Genomic DNA, 24619 nt, shown 5'->3' on the forward strand with positions numbered 1-24619 from the left:
ACCACAGTTTTCCTTCTTACAAAACAGTGACTACATGAACTTCCTCTACTGTATCATTTATATATTGAGAAATGTACAGATTTATTTTGTCTTATTCTGGCAAATTATTTCCAGAGATCTTTTGCCAGTAAGACATACCAACAAAACATATGATTAAAAAAATAATCAAAATTGTTATTACAAAAACTATTTAATTAAAAACGTTATATTGGCTCTATTAAAGTCAATTATTTTTCCTGTTTGTATGTGAAATAATACAATTTCCTTTAATAAGTGAGTACAGAATGAAAAACCATAGAAATAGTGAAGTAAAAATTAATTTATTTAAAGAGGGAAATTAGGTTCATTAACTGGAATAATTTTGTTCATGGACAATAAAATGAGGAGATTCATAGTTGATAAGCATAAAAGTATCTCAAAATATGTTATAGGAAAGTATTTACCAGTTGGATAATTTATTTTTTTAGGTATATAATTTATTTAATGTGCAATCCTCAAAAAAAGATGAAGTTTTCTCACAGTGAAAAAAAATGTGACAATGCATACATGTATGTTCATGTATAACTGAAAAATTGTGCTCTACACTGGAATTCGACACAACATTGTAAAATGACTATAACTCAATTAAAAAAAAAAGATGAAGTTTTGATTTAGCAAAATACTCCAAATGGTTCAGTATATATACATTTATCATTCACATGTATATACTGCCGAGTATGATTTACATTTTATGCTGTGTCAAGGATCAATGGATTTCATTTTGATATAACCCAATGAACTAGTATTATTTAGAATTTCCTTAAACCTATTGCTTCATATTTATTCTTTAAAAATCAATTCTTGCTGATATGAAAATATTTATGGTACTATAATGAATGTACTGATACTGATATTCCCTACAGTACACATTGCTGCTGACGGACTTCCCTGTAACACATGAACTTAAACACGATTCTAGCTTTCTCATTTCTTTATCTTTTGAAATTATAATTTGGGAGTTCAGTCCAGTCAACCCAGTAACTAAGACAGGCTACCTGCTGCCACTTTCCAGAAAGAGTTTTAACACCAAATTCACAGCCAACCACATCTTTAGTTAATTCTTATCTGGTTAAGCAGAGCAGAATGCATTTATGCAACATTCACTTTTATTTTTAATATTTACTTTCAGCTTTCATTTAAGGCAAATATCTGGAACATAATCAGAATCATGACAGATTAGATGTAAAATCTAACAGAAAGAGAGAAGGTAAGAAATGACTTTAAGATTTCTGGACTTAGAAAACTGGAAGAATGAAGCTGCAATTAAAATGGAGAAGACTGTGGGAGAAGTAGATTTGAAAGATCGAATAGCTAAAATCATATTTAATTCTAACATACTTATTAGACATATATGTGATATCAAGTAGACAGCTGCATCATTAGTCTAGAGTCCAAGTGAAAGGTGCAGAATAGATATAAACATTTGATAGTCATCAAAGAACAGATGGTTATTTGAAGCCATGGCACTGGATAAGATCACCAAGGGACTAAACATGTATAGAAAAAAAGAAGCAAGTGGTCCAAGGATTGAGCTCAGAGAAATGAGAAGAAACTAGCAAAGGAAACTCGAGGCTGTAATCAATGAGGCAGAGGTATGCTGGATGCAAAATGAAATGTGTCAAAGAGGAGGTGGTGATTACTGTGTCAAATGGTGCTGATTGTACATAAAGATAAGGACTAAGAATTGACCACTGAATTATCATCACTGAAGTCACCAGGGACCCTGCTAAGAACAGTTTCAATGGATGGATGGGGTCAAAATTCTAATTGGAATGGCTCTAAAAGAAAAATGGGAGGACAGGAACTGGAGACAGCACAAGTACAGACAAGCAGTTTGAAGCATTTTACTCTTAAAGGCAAGGTAACTAAAACAGGCTGTGGGATAAAGAGAATGTGCTTTTTCTTAACACTGGAGAAATAACAGTATGTTTGCCGGTTGACAAAAAAAAAGAAAAAAGAAAAAAGAAAGAAAGAGTGGAGAAAACTGGTAACCTAAGAAAGAGAAGAAAGAATTTCCGACACGTCTGAATAGCTAAGAGGGAATAAAATCTAGAATAAAAATAGAGGATTGGCCTTTGTTAGGGAGGGGACAGTTTATCAGAGTAACAAGAGAAAATAGATGTTGTGTAAGTTCTGCTGTCATTAGGTCACTAGATCCGGTGGTGGAAGTGCACGAAATTTCTTTTAATTACTTTTATTTTCTCAGTAATATAGGACATAAAATCACCAATGAGAATGACAGAGAAGGTTCTGTAATTGGTACTTAAATTCATCATATGTTGCACAGCCCATTTTCTTTGTTCCAAAGCAAAGTGAAAATGTTATGTGTGAGAAGGAAGTCGGGGTTATTCTCAGCTTTCACAGTCTATCCCAAATTGCTCTCCTTCCTAAAACCATACCCCAGTATCAACAGAGACAGCCTTAGTCATCTATATCCTAGACTAATACAGATTTCTCTTTTATAAACGGCCAACTTTCAATATTATTCTCATTCCAATCAGACTTCATCATCTCTACTGGTCTTCAGTATCTAAAATAAGTCCACTGCTCTAAAGATTAGGCCCACAATATGTAATCATTCTGGAATTAAATTACCTTTAGCAAAGTTTCTCATTTTATTTTTTCCTATAGTATCTACTAGTATCCTTATACATTCAAAGGTGTAACATTCTAAATATAAAATTGAACTTATACTACAACAGATACTCACTAATATTTTATATTTTTCACAACATAACAGATATTCACTAATATTTTATATTTTCCACAAAGCAACCCCCAAATCACTATGATATTAATTACATTTATTGTCCTCAAAGCCACATTCACACAAAACAAAATCATATATACCATTGTTCTTGCTAGGGTATTAGATGAATCTTAAATATTTAATGTATAAATAATATTAATTTTATTATGTAAGGAATTTGAATATAGCATTAAGTTTATATACTGATTATAACAAAATATAGACATATCATGAAAAAAGAATTTTACCATGATGTAAATAAAAAATTTCTGTAATGACTCATGGAAAATACGGATATTTGTTAAGGAATGAAAAGCAATAAACTATGGTCCCTAAAAGATATTCTTGGTAAAACTACATCACTAAATTTTCTTGGATCTTTCATGTAAGTTGCATGAACTGGTGTTTAAGGCCTTCACAGAAGCAATTTTTAAAAATTTTAAGCTTAGAAAAAAGACTTCTGAATTATTATCTATATTATTAAACATCTAGCTTTATCCAATGCTCTATGACTTTCTGACTAATAGGAAAAGAAATTTCAGAAGTCTTAGAATATCGAAAAAGATCCCGAAAGCAAGTATGAAATATTCTATATGCCACCTGATTTATTCTTATTGAAGCTATAACCAATATTTTTAATGTTTTATATTTGCATGTACAAGGATGAAGAAAGGAGGGACCAAAGAATTATGCTAATTTTCAAGTGTCTTAGTACAAAGAAGCCCGTGTGCTTCATATGAGATTTAAGATGCTTCAATATTATAAATTCATGTCCCTAGTTTCCAACTCAATGTATGAGTAAAAAACAAAGTTCTGTATATATTCAGGAGTATCACAAAACGTATTTTTAGGCTATGCAAGTAAAAATATCCACATAGCTGAAATTGGAAGGACACCTTAGAAACTCCATAAGTCCATTAATCAAAAGAGGTGATTTGCTGAAAACTCATTCCTATATAATAATAAATATCACTTGTAATTATCTGCTAAAAAATTGAACCCACATAAAAAGGCATTTATAAAGTTTTAAAGAATACATATCAAGTTATTTATATTAATTGCCCCAAATGAAAAGGAGAGGTTAACTTTTAACTTTCTCTGCATTGCCTGAATTTTATAACAATCAGTTATTATGAGAAAAAATAATTCTGAAAAAAAATCCTTACAGCAATGTTCCCTTTTTATGGCCCCATTAATGTGATTTATTTTACATTACCATATTTGTTGTAAATTTAGTATTAAATATAACAAACATGAGAAGGAGATGAAAAAGTCATAAAATGTTTATTATATGTCAGGTATTATGCGACAAGCTTTTACACTTTTTCCTTTTATGACTAGACCAACAATTTATAACTGTGCAAGAGGTACTAATCCCCATACACAGACGAAAAAACTAGAGGCCCAAGAAAATTAAATGATATGACCAAAGTCATACAGCTAGTGAAGTGGCAGAGCTAAGATTCAAACTCTGTTCTGACACCACATGTTCTATAGGAGTCTTGTATTCCACTTACAACTCCAGAAGGCATTAAAAAGTACTGAATTGGTTTGATAATTTCTTAATAAACTTCACTGTGTAGTATCCAGAGCATATTATCTTCATAAAAACTTTGATTATAGTAAGTACTGTCACAGTGATTTGACTAGACAAACCTTACTAACCTCAACTCTACAATTTAACAAATCTCTAGAGCAGTGGTTATATATGATTTAAAAACTGAAAGACAAAACATTACAATGCTAAATGAAGAATAATGGAATGATATCATGCAAATAGTCTCATGGACAAGGCAAAATTTCAAATTCTCTTAACGTCTAATATCAGTATGACGATGGGAAATACATAGAAGATACCATTTCAATGTTTACAAAGATCTGGTCAGAGCAGAAAACTTGTTTTTATGTCTCCATTTTGCTTCATTATTACAGTTTTGCTTTCAGTGGCAAAATTCAAACTTGTAAGATTACTGTATGAATGGGAAAAACTTATCTACCCATCAAAAATATCTAATTATTTCCCAGTGATGGACCAAATATGACAGTTTGGTGAATCTCACCTAAATTTTGAATACTGTATTTTTTAATTCAAATTTATAAGCAGTCTGATACAAAGAGTCACAGAATAACAGTAAACAGACAGGTTCATCATTAACTTGCCATATCACAAGTCATTTTAACTTTCACTGTCTTATTTTCCTCCACCATGAAACAGGTATAAAAATTCCTTCCTACAATGATATTTTAAGTATAGAGATGTAAGATCTAATTAAGCCACAATTAATAAACTACTTTTATGTACTACTTACTTATTTTTATTAAGCAAGTTCTAGTTATATAGTTGTAGACTTTTAAAAACAAGACCATCATTTTTCCCATTAATGTTGACAGGCATAGTTTAAATACACACATAAAGAAATTCAGAGCCTGGCTCTTTAAAAGATACTGAATTTAGCTAACTGTTACTTGAAGCATTTCCCAAACCCAAAATTTCTTCAAAATTTTCCAGAATTGGATTTATTCTGCTTTTTTAAATAATCAAAAAATATACATAGTCCTTACCTATATTATTTATCCCTTTTATTTACCTAAATTATCCACTCACATTGCAGTTTCTATTTATTTTTAATGTACTCTGCTAAATTATTTGAAGAGCTTTCAGAAAAAATTTTGATAAAAGGAGTATTTTTCAAAAATCAAAGAAAAAAATTTTGTTCAAGAAACCTGGGACGTGAGTTCAAAGTTGAGTATTTCAATCATAAAGGGGCAATATTTATTGTAATCTGCTTTAAATGGCTTTATAAACCTCAAGACTTCCTATCAACATATTTACATTTTCTAAAAATAAAAATACCATTTTCAATTCTTATTTATTTTACTGAACAATTTTGGCTATACCAAATATATGTGTTATTATTCCTTAACAAAAATATACCATACATATGATTACTATTCACATTCATAATCATCTATCAAACTACGTACTACTTATCTGTGAAATTCTCATTAATTTTTTACAAACCTCAGAGAATGGGTTAGTTACTAAGACAGGTCCCATGAAGATTTTTACAAAGGCTGGAAATACAGATTTACAAAGCAAAGGGTCTTTCAGCATTCTGAGTCCGCCAGCAAGAGACTATATAATAAAAGTAGCATTCCTCTACTGGAAAATAACTAATGTTAGTAATACAGTACATTAAACATGCCATTTGAGATATATGCCAACCTAAACTGCCACATATGGCATATCTAGCTTATTATCACAGTTTGTGTTTTCATATCTAGAGTCATTCTAGTTTTAAACAAGACGTCAAATATACCATTGTAGCTAAAAATGTGATAAAGCTTTCAGAGGAATGTACTTTTCCTTAAACAGAAGGTACATACTTCAGAAAACTGAATGTCAATTTTATGATAAAGAGAACATGGCTAGAAATTTTCAGTTGAGAACATATGTGTACATGTAAAATACAGTATCATTTTAAAGACAGAATTCGTAAAAGATGTTAAATTTAAATAAATGTCACTTCGAAATAATTCATACACCGGTTTCTTCACTAATTTTCTCAGAAAGAATTGCACTGGTTCTGCAATGTATATAGTCATCTCACCTATATTATTTATCCCTTTAAGAACAAGTCATGTTATCAAAACATAGTATGTGTATCAATTTGAAGGCAATGAGATTCTGCTTATGTTTCCTTTTTATATTGAAGTCAACCTTGAGTTATACAACTGGTTATTGAATTATGAATAGCACTTAAATAAAGATTACACAGTGAATATTTTTATTTCAAATCCCCATCTGGTGCTTAATGTCACTTCAGCTGTTCAATTTTTTAATGTTTCTCTACACAACTAGCCAATAATTTTACAAATCAGTATAAATGCTAGATAGATTTTTAATCTCATTTTCTAAATGGAAAAACATTGCCATATTTTTTACAGTCACTTTTTAAATTCATCTGGACTTGATAGAGCATCAATTAAGACTGATTCTTATATGAAATAAATATTTACCAATGATGGAGAATCCTGTTGAATCTCAATAATCAATCAAAATTCCAAACAAAATAATTACACAACAGAGAATACACTAACAATGAATAACAAGTTTCAATTTTCATTTCTACTGACTTAACACACACCAATGTCCCTACAACATACAAAAACTGTAGTGTTTGAATACCACGAAAAAATTAAAATTCACTCATCAAAAATATATACATTATGCAAATCACTATAATCAGATTGAAAATGAATGTATCTGTTCACATATCAAGAGAGCTAGAAACTAGCCCTACATATTCATATAATGTAAGAAATGGAAGAAAATGTTTATCAGATATATGATTCTAAACAGCTATTGATGAAAGGCAAACTAGTTAGAAAAACTCATTTGAGTCACTAACTTTAAATGTACTTGTGTGGACAACAAGTTATTAAAAGTGAATAAATGTCAAAAACAGATTTCTATTTCCAGAGTTTTCCTGAATACAGCAAAATATTCCTCAGTGACATCTGTCATTCACTAGGTCCCACATTTCCAAACTTTCTTCTTCTACCCTTGGCACATAGTTGCTTAATAAAAGATAGCTCTCCTACTTCTTGACATTCCTTTTCTGTATTCCTAGTTGCTTCACCCTTCCCATAGTCTTGTCTTTCCTTTCTAGACACATCAGTCTTCTCTTTAATTCTACTCCCACAGCCGAAGCAGAAAGTCAGACTTTTCAATCTACTATTCAACTCTGCTTTTAGATAATGAGGGCAATCCTTCCTTCAAAGTACAAGTATCACTATTTATAATTTATACAAATATATGTGTTTTAATTACAACTGTCATTCATTTCATAGACATAATGGATATATCTTTCTTTAAAATAATTCTTGCTAATAAATGTCACCAAGCAGACTATACTTCAAACTTTTTTCTTTTGTATTTGTAATACATTTTCTCTATCTGTACAAATATACCTATAATTATCTTCCTACTCCCACTCTTGCCCAACATCAATATCTACTTTTTATCCCAGTAATACCAAACTACTTAAGGATCCCTGAATATACTAGGAATTTTTCCTATCTCCATGGCTATATATATTATCTCTGCTTCAAATGACCTTCCACTCTTGTCCATGAAGCAATTTAAAATTCAACCCTCAAAACTCCATCAGCTCCTCTTTGAAGTCTTCTTTAAAGCATAACCTCTCCTCTCTAGGTGTGGCCACTGACACAGGCAGTTTCAACTTCTAGACATTATTTTATCATTATATAATGGTCAAACTTTATTATAACCAGGTATTTATCTTTGTTGCTTCTTATTGTTCCCTTGCTTGAAAGTAACATCTTCAGAGAATAGTACATCTAAGTCTAACCCCAAAGGGAACATATAAATGCCCATCAGAATGTTAAAATCTGGTCATAGTAGCAGGAAAGGGCAGGGGAAGCAGCCAGGTAAAGAAATACTTAAGAGTTATTTTAACTCACTCTCCTCCATAAGCTTTTTAAAAAATAAATAGAATTTATAAAAATATGAGACTAAGCATGAAGCTAAATATTAAATCTTAGATGTTTCATTGGTTTATTAACAGCAGCAAAAATCAAGCAGTGTATTAATATAAGAAAAAACACTAGTATTTCACGGAATTCTCTAAATTCTGTTTAAAAGGTATTTAAAAGATTTTTTAAAAGTCCAAATTCAATAATTTTCCTAAAATTTTAATTTCAAATAAACTATTCAAGTTAGTCAAACTTAAATTTCACTCTACTACAAATTTGGTATACCTTCTTCCTTAGTAAATAAGAAAATTTAGTAGTCCAGCTTCTAAAAGTCATAACGTATTTATACATGTTAACTTCCCTACTACAGACAGGAAAAAAGATATTGAAATATTAAAAACAAAATATGTACTAATCATATTTTTAATAACACAACCTTAATTAGTGGTTAGCAATCTTTGATTTTCAAGGTATCTCAAGAAACATCATAAGTAGACTGTTATTGTTTCTACTGCATAGATAGCTATGTGGCAGTAAGTAAACTATAATGTGACAGAACTATAAAATGTTCTAACACAGGTAATTCTATTACTTTGTTAATAAATATTAATGAAGCTCATATTCCTTAAGTCAGAGTATTTTTAAAATGATCTTCATCTTGGAGATGGCTTTGAAGTACTCTCCATAATACTGGTTTTCAGTTTTCTTCACACAGGACAACATGATAAGAAAGATCTGGACATACTTGTCTTAACACTTCTACACTTCTATGGTCACTCCTTGTTTGAATTTTGAACTCATTAGTTTACTTATCTGAAATACAGATCTCCCCCACCCCATACACACATCCCAAAGTAAAGAGAAATATAATGAAAAACTAAAGATGAATTGCCTACCACATCCATTGTACTGATACTACCCCATTAAACAAGAAATATAATGGAAAACTAAAGACTGCCTCCTGCATCCATTACATTCGTAGATGAAGTCTCAGCTTGGTCATTCATTCAATCATTTAAAATTCAAACACCACAGATGTTTAAAGCACAGGACTAGACACTCAAAATATATAGCAGGCATAAAGGAAGAAATAAATCCCTTCATACCAATGGAGCTTAATTCTATTATTCAAATGATATAAGTAAAGACCACAACAAAAGATTTTGTGTTTTAATTTAAAACTGTGAAGGAAAAACACATTCAAAAATCATGTTAAATACTTTTATAATTATGTTTTTTGTATTGTATAAATATGTCCTTAAGCCTATAATGCAATGTAAAGAACATCAGAATTCTAATTAACTGAGAAGTGGACCAATTTAATGAAACGGATAGACAAAAAGAAAATAATGATGTTTTTAAATTAACAATTACTATATTATATATCTTCACTTTTACGTAGACTGCCTTACAATTAGCCTCATGCTTTTCTATTAATCATAATATTCTGTCCTTTTAAAAACTGTTATGTTATACCTAGCCAAATATGCCATACTTGAGGAAATTTTTATAAGTCATAAAAGTATGAAAAATACATATACCCCTGAAAACAGAATCTGACTTAGAAAGGCTGTACATTTTTTCTTAGCAAGGTCAATAAACAATCTGTTTAAGCAAAAATGAAGAAATAAAAAAGCTGAATTAGGGGACAAAGGAAAAAAACAATAAGAAACAGAAGAAGAAAATAAACTTTGCGAATGAAAGAAAGCATCAAAGCTACAGAAATCAAATCACCCTGAAAATATTGCCATTTTCAAACAGTACAACTAAGGAAAAACAGAAAATGACCAAGACTACATTCCATGCAATATAATTTATCACATCTTTGTTTTTTTAATGTATGGTAAGGATAAAGAGCACCTGTCTCTGGCCCTTCACTGTAGCAAATCTACAACAAAACTTATTGTAAAATAATTACTGTGCTTTCAACTTAGTTTTAAAAAGGGGATGTCGTATTCATTTTAAAATTAGGAGAGAAGTGAAGACTCATTTCCGTAGAGAGTCATATTCAAAAAGAGAAAGAAAAAACCAGAGTAAAGCAAAACAAAAAGACAATAAAGTAGCTACTAAAATTGTACCTCAAATTCAGAAAACATATTTAAAAGTTGCAGGACAATTACTGGCATATATTACTCTTGGTACCTTGGTTTTCTCAACTGTTAAATGAAGATTCTGGAAGCAATCACATCTAAGCTCCATTTCTTTCATCCAGTTCCACAATTCTATGATTTTTCCAATCATTTTAAATGAAAAAAAAAAAAAAAAAGCCTCTTCTACTCGTAAGTGCCCTAAGTCATTGACAAAGATGCTATATAATATTAAAAAAAAATTAAAACAAAAATTAGGGAGACAATAACAATTAAAACAACATTTTAGGGTAAAGTAAAACACACCCATACTTCTTTACAAAGAAAAGATGCTTTGTAATAATTCTAAGTCACAATGATCATATGATACCTGGGCTCATAGGAAGCATCTTATAAATATATATAATTAACAAGAGAAAAGTTCCAGACAGATTTCACGCTGAAAATGAAACTATGTTTTTTTTAAATTACTTTCATGACTTAAAAAAACCATGAATTAAGTCTTAGAAAAATAAAAACACAAGAGTAATACAAAGAATAATTAAAACTAAGTATATGAATGAAGTCTCCAAGTAGAAGCTCAATTGCTCCCAACACTAACTCCTTCAAAAAGAAGTCTTTCAAGAATGAATATAACCAAAATTGAAAAGCTGCAGTTCTTCAAAAATATTTAATAACATAAAACTGAATTCTACTATTCTGTGTTAATGAAACACACTATCCCATTCCTTCTCTCCTGTCCTTCCCTCAATTTACTAAATCTTAAAAAACAGTTACTGCCCAACCTAAGTCTTAGAGCAGCAAATTATTAACAATTTAAATGAAGACAACTTTCTTCAAGATAAGAATGGTTTTTAAAAATTGGATCAACTGAATCAGCATTTATTATATCCTAGAGGAAATGTAGGATTTGACGTCTTATTTAATTAATAAGTTCATTCTGTGAAAATTTACCCTACAAAAGAATAATGGGGCCTTCAGTGTACAGCTGTTCTCAAAAATCTTTAAAACGGAAAGAAAAGTTACTCTTCAAAACTTCAAAAAGTATGCTAAGTTTCACAAAGAAAGTAAGAAACACTACAGTCTAAAACTTAAAAAATTACTGAGTTCAGAATAAAATTCACTGGATATTACAAATTTACTGAACATCAGTAAGACATAAAATAGTTCTTGAAATAAAGTAAGAATTTTAAATATCAATTATTAAATAAAATTAGTATAAGAATAATAAAAAATGTTTTATTTTCCACATCAAATAATCTTACATGAATTATTTTGCTGTTAAAAAAACTCAAGAAAATGATTTCATTTTTCATCTAGTTGTGTCAATGATGCTATGACAGGCCCTGCAGGAAGCAGTAAAAGATCAGTGATGGAGTACTGATATTATGTGTTTTCATGATCAAGTCTGTTACGAAAAAGGGTATCCATAAAGTTATGTGAAACTTAGCAAATGTTGACGACATCTCAAAAAATTTGTATTTTTTTAACTCTGTAGTCTTTAAATGTTTGAAGTCTTAGTCAATATCTTCTTTATCAAAAGTCTTTAAATGTGAAAGCTTAAAGAATATTTTGTATTGATGAGAATTAATACAAAAACAACAGTCCATGATGTCAAAAATGAAAAATCTTGATTGAAAAATGAAATATGTTTAAAAAGTGGGGGAATGAGCCTCTCGACTTCCAGAGATGTTTATTTTAATCTTATTTCCTATAATTACTATAATTACCAATTATTCATAATCTAAGAAAGACAAAATTTTTCCTTACAAACATTAACTTCAGAACCAAATAGTTAGTGCCAACTCCAGTAAAAATTCCTTCAAAAAAAGTATATAGGTTACAAAAAATCTGCGCAAACTGCAAAACTTAATTAATCTAGGGTAATTGACAAGTTATAATCAATTTAGTAAACTAATAAAAATTCGAAATGATAGAACTGCTTCTCAAAAACTCCAAATGATATTTTTAAATTCTGAATTATTTTAAAATAGTATGGCACTTTGCCAGATGTAATTTAAAGACATTTTTACCTTAAGAATTATTTTCCATTCAAAGGTCAATTAATAAACAGGGCTGTAATGAGCTATCTACATTAACTGGGAATGCTATTAGAACATACAAGAAACTTCTATATGTGTCATGGAAGCCTACTGTAAGTCAATATTTCAAATAGATCAAGAAATTTAAAACAAAAGAAATAAATGACAATCTAATTTTTTTAGAGTTTTTATTTAATCAAATTTTAATTTACTTATAACAAATTGCGATAAAGAACCCTTTCAATGGTACTTCTATATCAAGTTGAAATATCCTAAAATATTTTTAACATATTATGCCTGTCTTGATGGAACATTTCAAAACACTCAGCAAAGTCAGCGTGCCAATGTCCCTAACATGCTAAAAACATACAACTTAATTGTACATAGGTTATTTCTCCTATAAAAATTAACAAATGTTCATCTAAGGTAATAATAGAAAAAGAACTACAAAGTACTTCCACTTATTTCCACTCACTCATGATTTGATAATGTACTTGTGGAATAGAGGATTTTAAATACTTCGGACTTATGGTTATTTCCTTTTTATTTCTATACCTAAAGTCCCTATCTCCTTTTTAAGTGTATTCCATCAGATTCATGGAAATCATCTTAGTTTCAAATATTAAAGTTTATGCCATATCTTTAAAGAATAGGATGAAGAAAATGGAAATTTCACCAACCCAAGCATCAGGAAGTAGTGAAAAGCACTGCTGCTTCATTTCTTGCATGTTGCGTTTTATACCATGACACTTCAGTCTCTGAGGGTCAGGTTAATTAAGCTCCATAGCAGCTGCAGTGCAATGTGAGACACACACTGCTGCGGTTCCCACCAGTCCAGTCCAATTACCTGTAGTACTCCAGCACTGGACAAGTGACAACCAACCTCTTCTCTCTAGTCACTTGCTCCCACTGGTCTACTGATAAATGTTAGAACAAACTAACCTCTTTTTGGAAAAGACTGCAAAGCTGAATGCACCTGCTGCAGGCTGCAATGATGAGTCCCAGAGAGATGTTTGTCAGTCAGATCTCTGCAGATGTTGTTTAACTTTATGCTAGAGCTGCATCCAAAGATGGAAATGAGATGGCAATCAAGCACAAACCTCCCACCCCCATCCCCCCAATTTTATTCTGAAAAGCTGCACTTGCTCATAAAAATTATCCTTTAAAACATAGCTCCACTAAACTGGAAACAATTGAGATTAAACTCTATAGTAAAAAAAAATGTATTAGGTATTGAATTTTAGTTAACAAGTGGCACAACTGAGTTCAATAAATGTTATTTGTGACAAGAGCTTAGAAGTTAATTCTCTTAAGCCAGAGCAAAACAAAACAAAAGAATAGAACTATAAAAAGACATGTTTTTGATTGGTGGTTTGTTGCTCGGGTTTTTAGTGATACCACATACTTCTTAGAGTTCCCAAGACACAGATCATTTTCCCTCTTTGTGTATTATAGGAAACATCTTCAATACGTAAACACTGAACTATTCGCCAATTGTGTTCACTACTTTTAAATTATTGCTAAAATCTTTTGGGGGTGATATTTGCAAGGCAATGTTATTAGACGTACTGTATTACCGTACAATGTCACAAATTTTAAATGAGCTATTTTTCTAAAATACAGAAGGCTTCAAATAGCAAATGTTAAAGTGACATCGTGCTATATAATTTATGAAAACACTGACACTGTAAATTAATGATGTCCCATAACTTACTGAATTGATAACAGAAGATACAAAACCAAGATGAAGTAAAAAAGCATCAAATAAAATGAATAGGTAAGATTTTTAGTGTTAATTCAATCTTTCAAAAAAATCTCATACCACCACAAAACATTTCTTTCATGAGTTAAGTATAAAAATGATATCTTTCAGAAACTACCATTTTAATATAGCTTATGCTAGGCCAGTAACATTCCTTCACATGTTAAGAGTTCCTGTTTTTTAAAATGAGAAATAAAGTACTAAAAATGCAGCAAATTTTCAAATGGATACTAATGTCTCAGTGAAAGCTTATGGCTCCTCCTACAACTGAGGATATAGAAAGAAAACATAAATAACCCACAACAATAGGTAGTATGACAAATACAAATACTACAACTTTAATATTTAAAGAAAAACACATTATATGTCATCAACTCTTTGACAATACTAAAACCAAAGGTATAGCACAGTGTAGTGATAAATATCCTATTAAATTCAACAATTTTGGAAATTATACTTTATTTTCTACTTGTTACATTTACCTATTAATTTTGCCTTAAAATATATGCCAGAAAATTCCTAACATATTTCTCATCTTAAACCAAAGAAAAGACTATAGACTGCAACTTTTAGAAGCTGTAACAAAAGTATTCACGTTGTTCTACCGATAATACTCTCCCTTCAACAACATAAAGAAAAGAAATGATCTATTTTAAACTCCATTAAGTGCTGATTTCCAAAAAATCGATCATTCTTATAAAACCTCAATCCTAAAGGTTAAATTGGCCACCGAATATTCCCCCTGTCAAAATTAAGGCAGTGTAGGGTATTTCCCTCATTAAAAGAAAATTTCACTTACATTCTGCTTTCTCGTGATTTTTAAAGATTTCACATATAAATCGTGTGTGTTTTTTTAAAAAGCATCACCCAAGTTGGACAGTGACAAATTAAGATATAATAAATCTAAGAATAAGGAGTTCAAATTTTAACTTAAGGACCATAAAAGGAAATAGTTTATTTTAATTGTGATCCAGTTTTTAGACACAAATATGAAAACAGTATAAAATACACACAAATACATGCCAAGATTATAGTAAAGAATTCCTGTTTGATATAATGAATATACTAGTGTCAGATAATGAAATAAAATAGGTACACTGTGAAGTGTTCTAAAATCTAAGGCATATATGAAAATATTTATTTTATATATCCTTTACCATTCCCAATGAACAATGTATTCAATAAGTTTTTCTGATTACCTACCTGAACCATTCATGAAATAATTTTAACAGATAAAACCAATCTATTAACAAAAATAAAACACAGCTTCAGATGCCAAATAAAGAAATAAAAGAACACTATCCTATTGCCATTCTGTAACTGCATACAGTAATATATTCCCCAAAATTAGACAGCAGTTTTTTACTACAGGGCAACAACTTTAGGTAACCTAATTATAAAAAGGATATATAAATAAATTAAATTATGTTGCTTTAATCAAGTAAGAATAAAAGATACATTAACAAACCACAGGTAGTAAGTTAGTATTTTGTAAGATTTAGATTTTTAGGAGCAGATAGATGAATTACATAGAACAGCAAAAAATAAAATGACTCTACTTGTAGATCTTTTTTTTTTCTAATTCCAGTAATTGAAAAATGCACTTTGCAATCCTCGTCATAGTTTCCCCATATTATTTTATTTAATATGACATGCTGAAATACACAATGCAATATACAGTTCTATAAATTGTAAATTCATATCAGTTAATGTGCAAAGAATGTTTTCTTCACTTCAATTGTAAATATTAAAAAAAAATTACTCAGAAAACAAGATTGATTAGACACTTTAAAGACATAACCTGGGGGGAATAAAAGGAAAACAAACATGATAAATATGAGGAGATTATACTGGCTATAACAAAAACAATGAATATATCATTTGAGTTGAAATTTATTAAAATGTCGCCAAAGTGTGTCTGTACTCTGCATTATATATCCTGAAGAAAGTTTGTCTCAAGTACACCAGTATTTTAAGTAAACCATCCGAATACAATTACAATGTTTCAAAACTTAGGTAATTTGAGAAAATCCATTAAGATATACAACTAAAGTGCACTTTTCCCCAAATATTCTGTCTTACAAATAAGAAACAGAAAAATGCTTCATGAAAGAAACACTGGGCGTATTCACTCTAAGAGAATATAAGAGTCATAAATACACATATGAAACACACAAAAATGGGCTTCCGAATTACTGCATAACCCTACAAGAAAGTCCTTATAATTAGGCAATATAAACCACAGCTTTATAATTTACTTCATTTGAGATGAGCAAGGTAAGTATCCCTTATGTATATCAAAATAAGATAAGTTGAAAGTAGCTTAAAGGCTGTTATGCTGAAGAATACCATGACCTTAGATAATACCACAGGCTTGTGGTCAAGTGTGAACAGAAAGACTATTAAAATAAAAGTCTACCAGAAGAAGAGAGATGTATCTGTCTGAACAGGTAATAACCTAGTTAAATTCATATTTAAATACAAAGTGTTCAGAATTATTGAAGCTTCTTATAAATTACAGGGCTTTATTTATCCTTAAAATTGATTCCATAGTGTGTGATTGGTTTCCACCTGTTACAGGCAGAGCATAAGCCTTCTTTTATCCAGACATTTCAATTCACATTTGATCAGGTTACGTCACTACACACACAAAATTTTATTCAACGCATTCCAGTTTTCCATTTTTTCCAAGGGATATTCTTGCTCTGTATGAATAACATGCCTCAGAACTATAAATAAAATAAGCAATTTCAATGTAATAAGAAAAAATGCACAACTAAGTGGACTAAAAACAAAAGATCTAATTCTAGTTGCACCCTTTCCAACCCACTGAAAATAAACTATATTCAAATGAAAAGGCATTTAATTTACTATTTGGAATATCCTTGATAAACACCAATTTTCTGTAACATCCCTGCACATCTGATACCACCTCATGTATAATGCAAAAAAGCCATTTCATTTTCATCTATTGACAGCGAACTTAATTTACCATTGCAGCTCTTTTCCTAGAACTATCACGCTATTAATTCTGCAATCAAGCTCTTTTGAATGCTTTTATTTGTACTAAGGATTTTCACAATTCCACATTGATTTTTTTCATCATAACACACCTTTTGAACATACGAATGTGAATATGTTAGCAAACTTTCTTAATGCTTAAGGAAAGTTTCAGAGACAAGGAAAGCCATATACAAAACTACACTCACGGGAAACAAAGTTTCGAAGGACAGCATACCTAACAGACTACGTTTCAGTTTAATAAAATTTAAGGTTTACCAAATATACTACATTTAATTTATATAACTAAATGATAGTTCCAACCCTTCTGAAACCTTCTTATGTAGAATAATGGTCCTTTTTCTACCACCAAGCAATTGGCTATGAAAAAGAAATCCTCCAAATGTTTTGCTTACATTCATGCCAGATGTCTTTGCTGTACTAAAGAACTCTTACTGAATTAGATCACTGAAAGCAAATCAGCTTTCCATTTCCACAAAGAATAAAAATAAGCAGTATCAGTCCTTTCAGCACTGAATAAATATTTTTTTATGTGAAATAACCAAAAAAATGGCAGAAGCTACACCTAGGTAAAAGCAAATCAATTAATGTTTTATCTAGGGGATAACACTGTTCAATTATGGAGATTTTCCAATTAAACTTAAAATCCAAATATTAAGTAGCAAAATGATTTTTAAAAAGATAAATACGCAGAACTGTATAACACTTGAAATTTTAAAAGCACACTGAAAAGTACAAAAAAATTATACCACCTAGGAAACTTGCCATATTCCAGTGGGTTACAGTACCTACAGTACCACATAAACTGTTAACATATTTTAATCAAATACAGCTCTTAAGTAACACAAATTTTGAAGCATTATTTTAATTCTTACATAATAAAATATTTCCTCGTCACAATAACATTAAAAACACAATATTTTAAAAATCTGAAGAGGAAGCACTTGTCCTCTTTACTTCACTCCAGGGCCAACAAACAAAGCAATGAAGCAGAAAGAGGTACATAATGGATTTAGAAGTAAATGGTACATTCTTTAAGAAGCCTTTCTACCCCCTCTTCTGAATTCACTCTAGACTAATTGTCATCACAATTATGTCTGAAAACTTCAGAAGAACATTATTTCCTGATGCCAGCTGTCCAGGTTTCTATCTTTAAATTTTAGAGTTTTTCCCCTAATTAGAAAAAAAATATTTAGGAATACCCAGAAGATTCATCTTGCAACTAATCTAAATCATAGACACAGTATATCAATTATACAAACAAGACATAATCAGCAGTGTAAATACTGTTAAAATTTTTCCACAAATACTCAAATACATCAAATATATAAATAAAGTAAAGTCCACACTATTAAGAATTTCTTTCAATACAGCATACAACACAGGTAGATCTTGTCTTTCTTTGGGGATTTATCAAACAATCTCTTCACCATTGCACCTACCTGGATAAAAATCTTTGGACTTAGACAGCTTGATGGTGGCTCCAGTTTCTTTTTGCAACTGAACAATTGTCTGTCCTCCCTTCCCAATTATAGATCCAGCAGCATAACTAGGTATGAGAACCTTTAGAAAATACTGGCCGTCTTCTGAAAAATGCAAAGAAATATACTTCATTAACATGATAATTTTAAACTTGGTATCCCCCCTCCACCCTCAAGAGAGAAAAAAGGTGATTAAAACATTGGGTATACAGCTGCAGGAAATGTGGGGTTAAATTTTTTTAAAGAACGAAAATAAGCCAATTACACTGAAAAATAAATATGTATGGCATGTTTCCCATTTTGTAGGATTTATACTTTCAAACTTGGAATTAAAATCTAAACATGTTCCATTATTTTGCAGCACTGTAGAAACTGATGACTAAATTCCAGTTGTTATTCCAAACATGGAAGTCTTCCAATTCTATCTGTGGTTACTATGGTAAAACAAAATGAACTGACCCTTTAACAAAACTTCAGAGATTTATAACATGACAAACCTGCACTTAACATACTGCAAAATAAAGAACCTTAAATGATGGGCTATATTTGTTTGACATTAGCAAACACATAAGGACTACAATTAGCCATTGCCTATATCCTACTTAAAGTATGCAAAACAACCATTCTCCTACCAAGTAATCCACCCAAACTGTAGGGTGTATTCCAAGCCTTCAATAAGTGCCAGGAAATAACTCAAAGTGATGTGGACTGGCAAATCTAACTAATCCTGGTGTATTTCTTTAGCACTCCTTAGTCTACCATGATCTCGTTTAAGCTCATTAATTAAAAGACCTTAAGAAGAATTTTGCCAATACTAAAAAGCTTAGGAGTCATTTATATCAAACACACTTAAAAGTGACCAGATAATGTTCTTCCTCCAAATGAAACACAATTTTTAAAACCGAGGGGTTGTATGAATCAAGAAAGATTGAAATGAAATGTTTTAGGAAATAAAGTCAACTCCAGAAACTTTAATTTCCGTCAAACTGATCATGTCTTAAATAGGAAACACCCCGGTAAATCCAGCTTCCTTATATGAATGAACGTTCTAAATTTTTCGGGTGTGCCATTCTCAAGACCCCCATCCGTCTCTAATGTACATGCTGTAGATAAATTCACCTCTGCCTCGATGCATTGGGTGCATTGTTAGGATGACTCCAGTGCAAATGAAGAAGCGATACCGGTCCCGTTATAACTCATCTTCCCAGGAAGCGCAGGATGTTAACTAACAAGTCACAGTACCAGACACCCCCACCCTCGTATGCACACCCCTGAAGACAAATCAATGAGATATTTGCACCGACAATGTAAGTGCGGTAAGAGCATGCACTCATCAAGATTTTGCATACTACTTGTGGCCCCAAACCAAGGGGATGAAGAGAGAAAAACTCTCTCGTGCCCCAGTCATTTGCTCTCCGCTACCCAAGTGCCATTTATTTATTTATTTTATCAGACTGTTAAATGCAGCGCGCATCTTCGGGCGGCCATCACCTCACTCGGGGTCATCCTCCTCCTCCTTAACGGACCCCCTTGCCCAGGTCTAGGATATTTATATGGTCAGCCTTTCGACCGATTAAATGGAAAGATAGGTCTATTCCGAAAAACCGGTCGCCATTTTGATGAATGATAAACACAGAAATGGAAATGTGTCGGGGACAGCGAGGTGCGGGGCAGGTGCAGGGGAGGGGGCGCGAGGCAGGGCGCGGGAGCCGCAGGGTTCGGGCTGGAGGTGTCCGGGCCGCGGGAGGGAGGGAGGGCGGCGGGAGGGAGGGAGGCAGGGGCGGGCAGCGGGGGATGGGGCCAGCGGGGAGGTGGAAGCGATACCCACCGCCCGTATTGGTCCTCTTGGTGCTGCCGGCTTCAGGGGGGGCTTCCAGCGGCCTTTTCCGCGAGTCCGGCGGGTCCAGGTCTATGGGAACCCCAGTGTGGGTCCCGTTCTGCTGGATGGGAGCTGCCGCCATCATGTTTGCAGTTCCTGCCGCTTCTAGGGGGAGAAGGTTCTCCCTTTTGTTTTGGCTTTTTCTTGTCTTTTTTTTTCTTTTTTTTTCTTTTTTTTCTTTTTTTTTTTTTTTTTTTTTTTTTTGCTTTTGGGGTTTCTTAAGGTTGTTTTGTTTTTGTTTTTTTTAATCGGATCAATAGAAATCTCTTTAAGAAAAAAAAGCAATGTTGCTGGTTTGTTCTCACTGGGGAGGGGGCAGGGCTGAGAAGCAGCTGCAGTGCAGTGTCAGAAAGGAGACAGGGGAATGGAGGGGGTGTGAGAGACGGAGGGTGAAAGAAGGAGAAGAAAGGAGAGAGGGGGAGAGAGTGGAGAAGGGAGAGGGGCGAGTGAATGAGCGGGAGGAGGGGAGCGGGGAGGACGGGCAGAGGGAGTGGGAGAGCGCGAGGGCTGGCGGGGCGCGGGGAGAAGCCGAGTAGGAGGGGAGAGTAAGGGAAAGAGTGAATGAGCAGGAGGAGGGGAAGGAGGTGGATGCGGAGAGAGGAGCGAGCGGCGGAGGAGGGCAGGAGCCGGGAAGGAGCGCGGCGGTCCCCGCGCCGCGCTAGCGCTGCGCTCGCTCCCGCTGCTGGTGCTGCCGCCGCCGCCGCTGCCGGAGCGGTTCTGCCGTTGCCTGGGCTGCTCGGCGCTGCTGCTGCTGCCGCCCGGTCTCGCTCATTATTTCTCCCGCTTGTTGGGGGGGGCTGGCGGGAAGGGAGGGGGATGGCTGCGAGGGGAGGGTAGTGAGGGGTTGAGTTCGCAGACTCCCACACACTTCGCGCTCGGGTCCCTGCCTCTCAGCAGCGCCGCTGCCGCCACCGCCGCCGCCTCCCAACGCTGAAGCCTCAGCCTGCGGGGGCGGGGTGGGGGGGGGCACCGAGGTGGGGGGTGATTGCGAGCGTGTTTGCGCGGGAGTGTGCGCGCGCGGGCTGAGCGCGTGCGCGGGGGCGCGCGCCGGCAACGGGGGCGGGGCCGGGGGCCGGGGCTCTCCTGTGGGAAGGGAGGGGTGAAAGGTCGTGGGTCCCCGGCAACACGGCTCAGGCAAACGTAAGCGGCTTGTCGCAGGAACCGAGGGGTCCAAGAAACGCGCTAGGCTGGAAGGCGGGAAGCAGAGTTTACTGACAGCCGTGCCAGCCAATAATATGGAAACGTGAGAAAGGCTCTTCAGGCCCCTTCCCAATCGGGAAACTTGGGTATGAGAGGGAGTGAAGGGGCGGGGTGGGACCTCGGTCCAGCCGGGACTGGAGCGGCTACAATTTCGGCTAGTCTGAGAAGGGCATTGGAGTGACCGTTGACAACGGGTGGGACAGCGTCAAGGCTGAGGGAAGAATCCTAACCGTATACCTCCTGGACTTCTAGCTAGGTACATTAGTTTTTATATTTAAGAGTAGGTAAAAGGCGTTAGCATCTCACTCAAGGGCGGTTTTCTACGAGGTGATTTCATCAAGAGTATTACTCGCACTGTATGACTTCGTTAGGGAACTTATAGTATCACTCGCCGCCTTAAATCCTTTCGGAAACAAACCAGGATATAAATAAATAAAGCTAGATATGGGTATCCCCTTCGCGAGGCGCCGGGAGGCGGACTAAAGACAGGCAACAGCTGAGTGTGTATCCAAAACTAAATATTGAAGGAAATATGAATATAGGAATAAAGTTCATTGCAATGTGCACAGCTTATAATTATATAGATCTTGCATATGTAAGGAACCCTACAACATGACAAGAAAAAGAAAATCTAGTGTATTTGGATAGACATTGAAAGTCTGAAAAGTCTCTGTTTATAGATGAGTAGACTGACTCAGTTCAAGTATTTTGCTCAAGGTCATCCATCAAGTTAGTAATTTAAGTAAATCAGTGTGGTAGGAAGCAGTGATTGTGGAAAAGTATCAGCTTTGGAGTCGGAAATACTGCTTTCAAGTTATTGCGGCGTATTCTAAGTGTGTCTTGAGCAAATCCCTTAACGTGTTGCTATGTATTACGTGCTTACCATGGCAAAGCAATCCACTTCACATGTGGTGCTCTTTACATGCAGTGTATCATGTAGGTATTACTATCCCCATTTTATGAGGCAGTTTGGGTTTAGAGATATTAATAATTTACCCAAAGTCACACAGGTGTAAACACTGTAGTAATAATTCAAACTGAGGTCGACCTGATTCCAAAGTCTGTCCTCTTGAATACTGCAGTACTCTAAAGCATCAGGTTTCCTTCTACTTTATAAAAGGGACTTCACCTCTCCCAACTGAGTCAAATGAGATAATGTATATGGCAATGTATTATAAAATGTAGAAACGTGTTCACATAGTCACTAGATTTCTAGAACAAAGATGCCCCATCCCTGTACTTTCTACAACAGCATTTCAGCTTGAAAGATGGCTTTAGTATTAAGCTAGCAAAGAAAGAACTTTACTGATATGGTATTCTAACCAAGTACACCTGCATGCCTAAGGCAATGACCGAAGAGAATAGAATAAATTTTAATTCCTGTTAGGGGAATGGAAAAGGGTACTAACCCTACTCTTAGCTCCTTTATTAGAAGGGGTATCTAGGAAGCACTGGGATTTCTGGTGCTTTTAAGTAATGAAAGATAGATGACAGTCTGCTGAATGAGGAAGAGAATAACGTTTAGTTTGGGAATAAAAGTTCATCTGAAATATGAAAAACACACTTGCCTCAAGTCAGGGAAGAAGATACCCTGAGAGCTGAAAGAAAAGGAAAGCAGGTAAGTTAGTACATATTGGTAAAGGTCTATGAACCAAGTCCAGAATTTTGTTCTGACATATGACATAATAGGAGACCACAACATAGCCTTCATGATCAAAAATAAAAAGTATTTATACACGGAATTGGATTTTTTATAGGAGGGGGGAGCTGTGATGAGAAAATAATAGGGTTTGGAATACGCGGTAGTTAAGATTAAAAAAAGGCTGATGCCAGACATTGTACGAAGTGTTCTGTGAAAAATATTTTTCAAAAATGAAAAATTAGAAAAGGGCTGGGATTTGCAACTGGATTGTTTTGAAACAGTAAAAGACAGGGGACAAATACAATTCGAAGACAAAAGATAGTTCTTAACTATATTACATTAAAGCTTGGGCAAAGTATTCAGTAGGATGTAGTTTTGAATTGAGGAGAGACTGTTTCAGAATTGGGAAACTGGAGGTTCACAAATTTTTATTTCTAAAAATAAAATATTTTCTAAAGTAGTTTAGAAAATATTTATCATTGCCATGGGTAAGTTAAATTGTAAATGAGCCTTCTAAGTTAAACTGCCTTATAGACATAAGCTTACTGAAGTAGTCATGGCACTGTATTCTTATGCTATTTATTTGACCTTTTCTTTTATTCCTTCTTAAGAGTTAATATTTAAATACTACCCACCACTACATGGGGCCCCGAAGCAGAAGATATAATTTTTAATGTGGATAGTATGCTTAACAGTAATGTAACTATGATATGCCGAGAATTACAGAGACCATCCTAAGTCTCTGACGTGGTCAAACATCTAAGGATCACTCAGCTCAGATGATTTGGTCAATGAAGAGTATGAGACGGTATATTCTAACTAATCCTCCATTCCTTAGTATATTTTTTGTCTTTTTGAAAAATTATGCTACTCCATTTCTCACTGCACATAGCTCTACCATTCTGATTATGTAGATTTAGAATTTTACCTGTTGTCTCCTGCATTTTGTACCAGCTAATAAAACTGAAGAAATAAAAAAGCAGCTCCCAGTTAGTAAGCTGCTTTACAGCATGCTATATTATTACTACAGCATGCTATACGTCTTACGCTATAAATAAACAGTTTGAATGAACTTTTGAAAAATACAATAGAAGCATTTGACCTCAATTCTCTGAAAAGAAATAGTTTATTTTTAATTAACCAAGCAGTTGACACTGCAAATTTAATAATACTTTCTGACACCTTAAGACACAATAGAATTTGTGTGCTTTTCATTGC

At 33.6% G+C, this 24619-nt stretch overlaps 1 protein-coding gene across 2 annotated transcripts in view; it reads right to left on the reverse strand.

The window, feature by feature from the left end:
* The window catches only part of NOVA1 (NOVA alternative splicing regulator 1), a 142431-nt gene extending 120976 nt beyond the window's left edge, over positions 1-21455 (reverse strand). For both annotated transcript variants that reach the window (XM_064485872.1, XM_031453522.2), the window contains exons 1-2: positions 20509-21455; positions 18642-18785 (exon numbers count right to left, since the gene is read on the reverse strand). In XM_064485872.1, coding sequence (XP_064341942.1) covers positions 18642-18785; positions 20509-20644 — 280 coding nt within the window. In that variant the 5' untranslated portion in view covers positions 20645-21455. The remainder of the gene's footprint in view (positions 1-18641; positions 18786-20508) is intronic.
* Positions 21456-24619: the final 3164 nt, after the last annotated feature.

This window comes from Camelus dromedarius, chromosome 5 (genome assembly GCF_036321535.1).
Source record: "Camelus dromedarius isolate mCamDro1 chromosome 5, mCamDro1.pat, whole genome shotgun sequence".
Classification (NCBI taxonomy): domain Eukaryota; kingdom Metazoa; phylum Chordata; class Mammalia; order Artiodactyla; family Camelidae; genus Camelus; species Camelus dromedarius.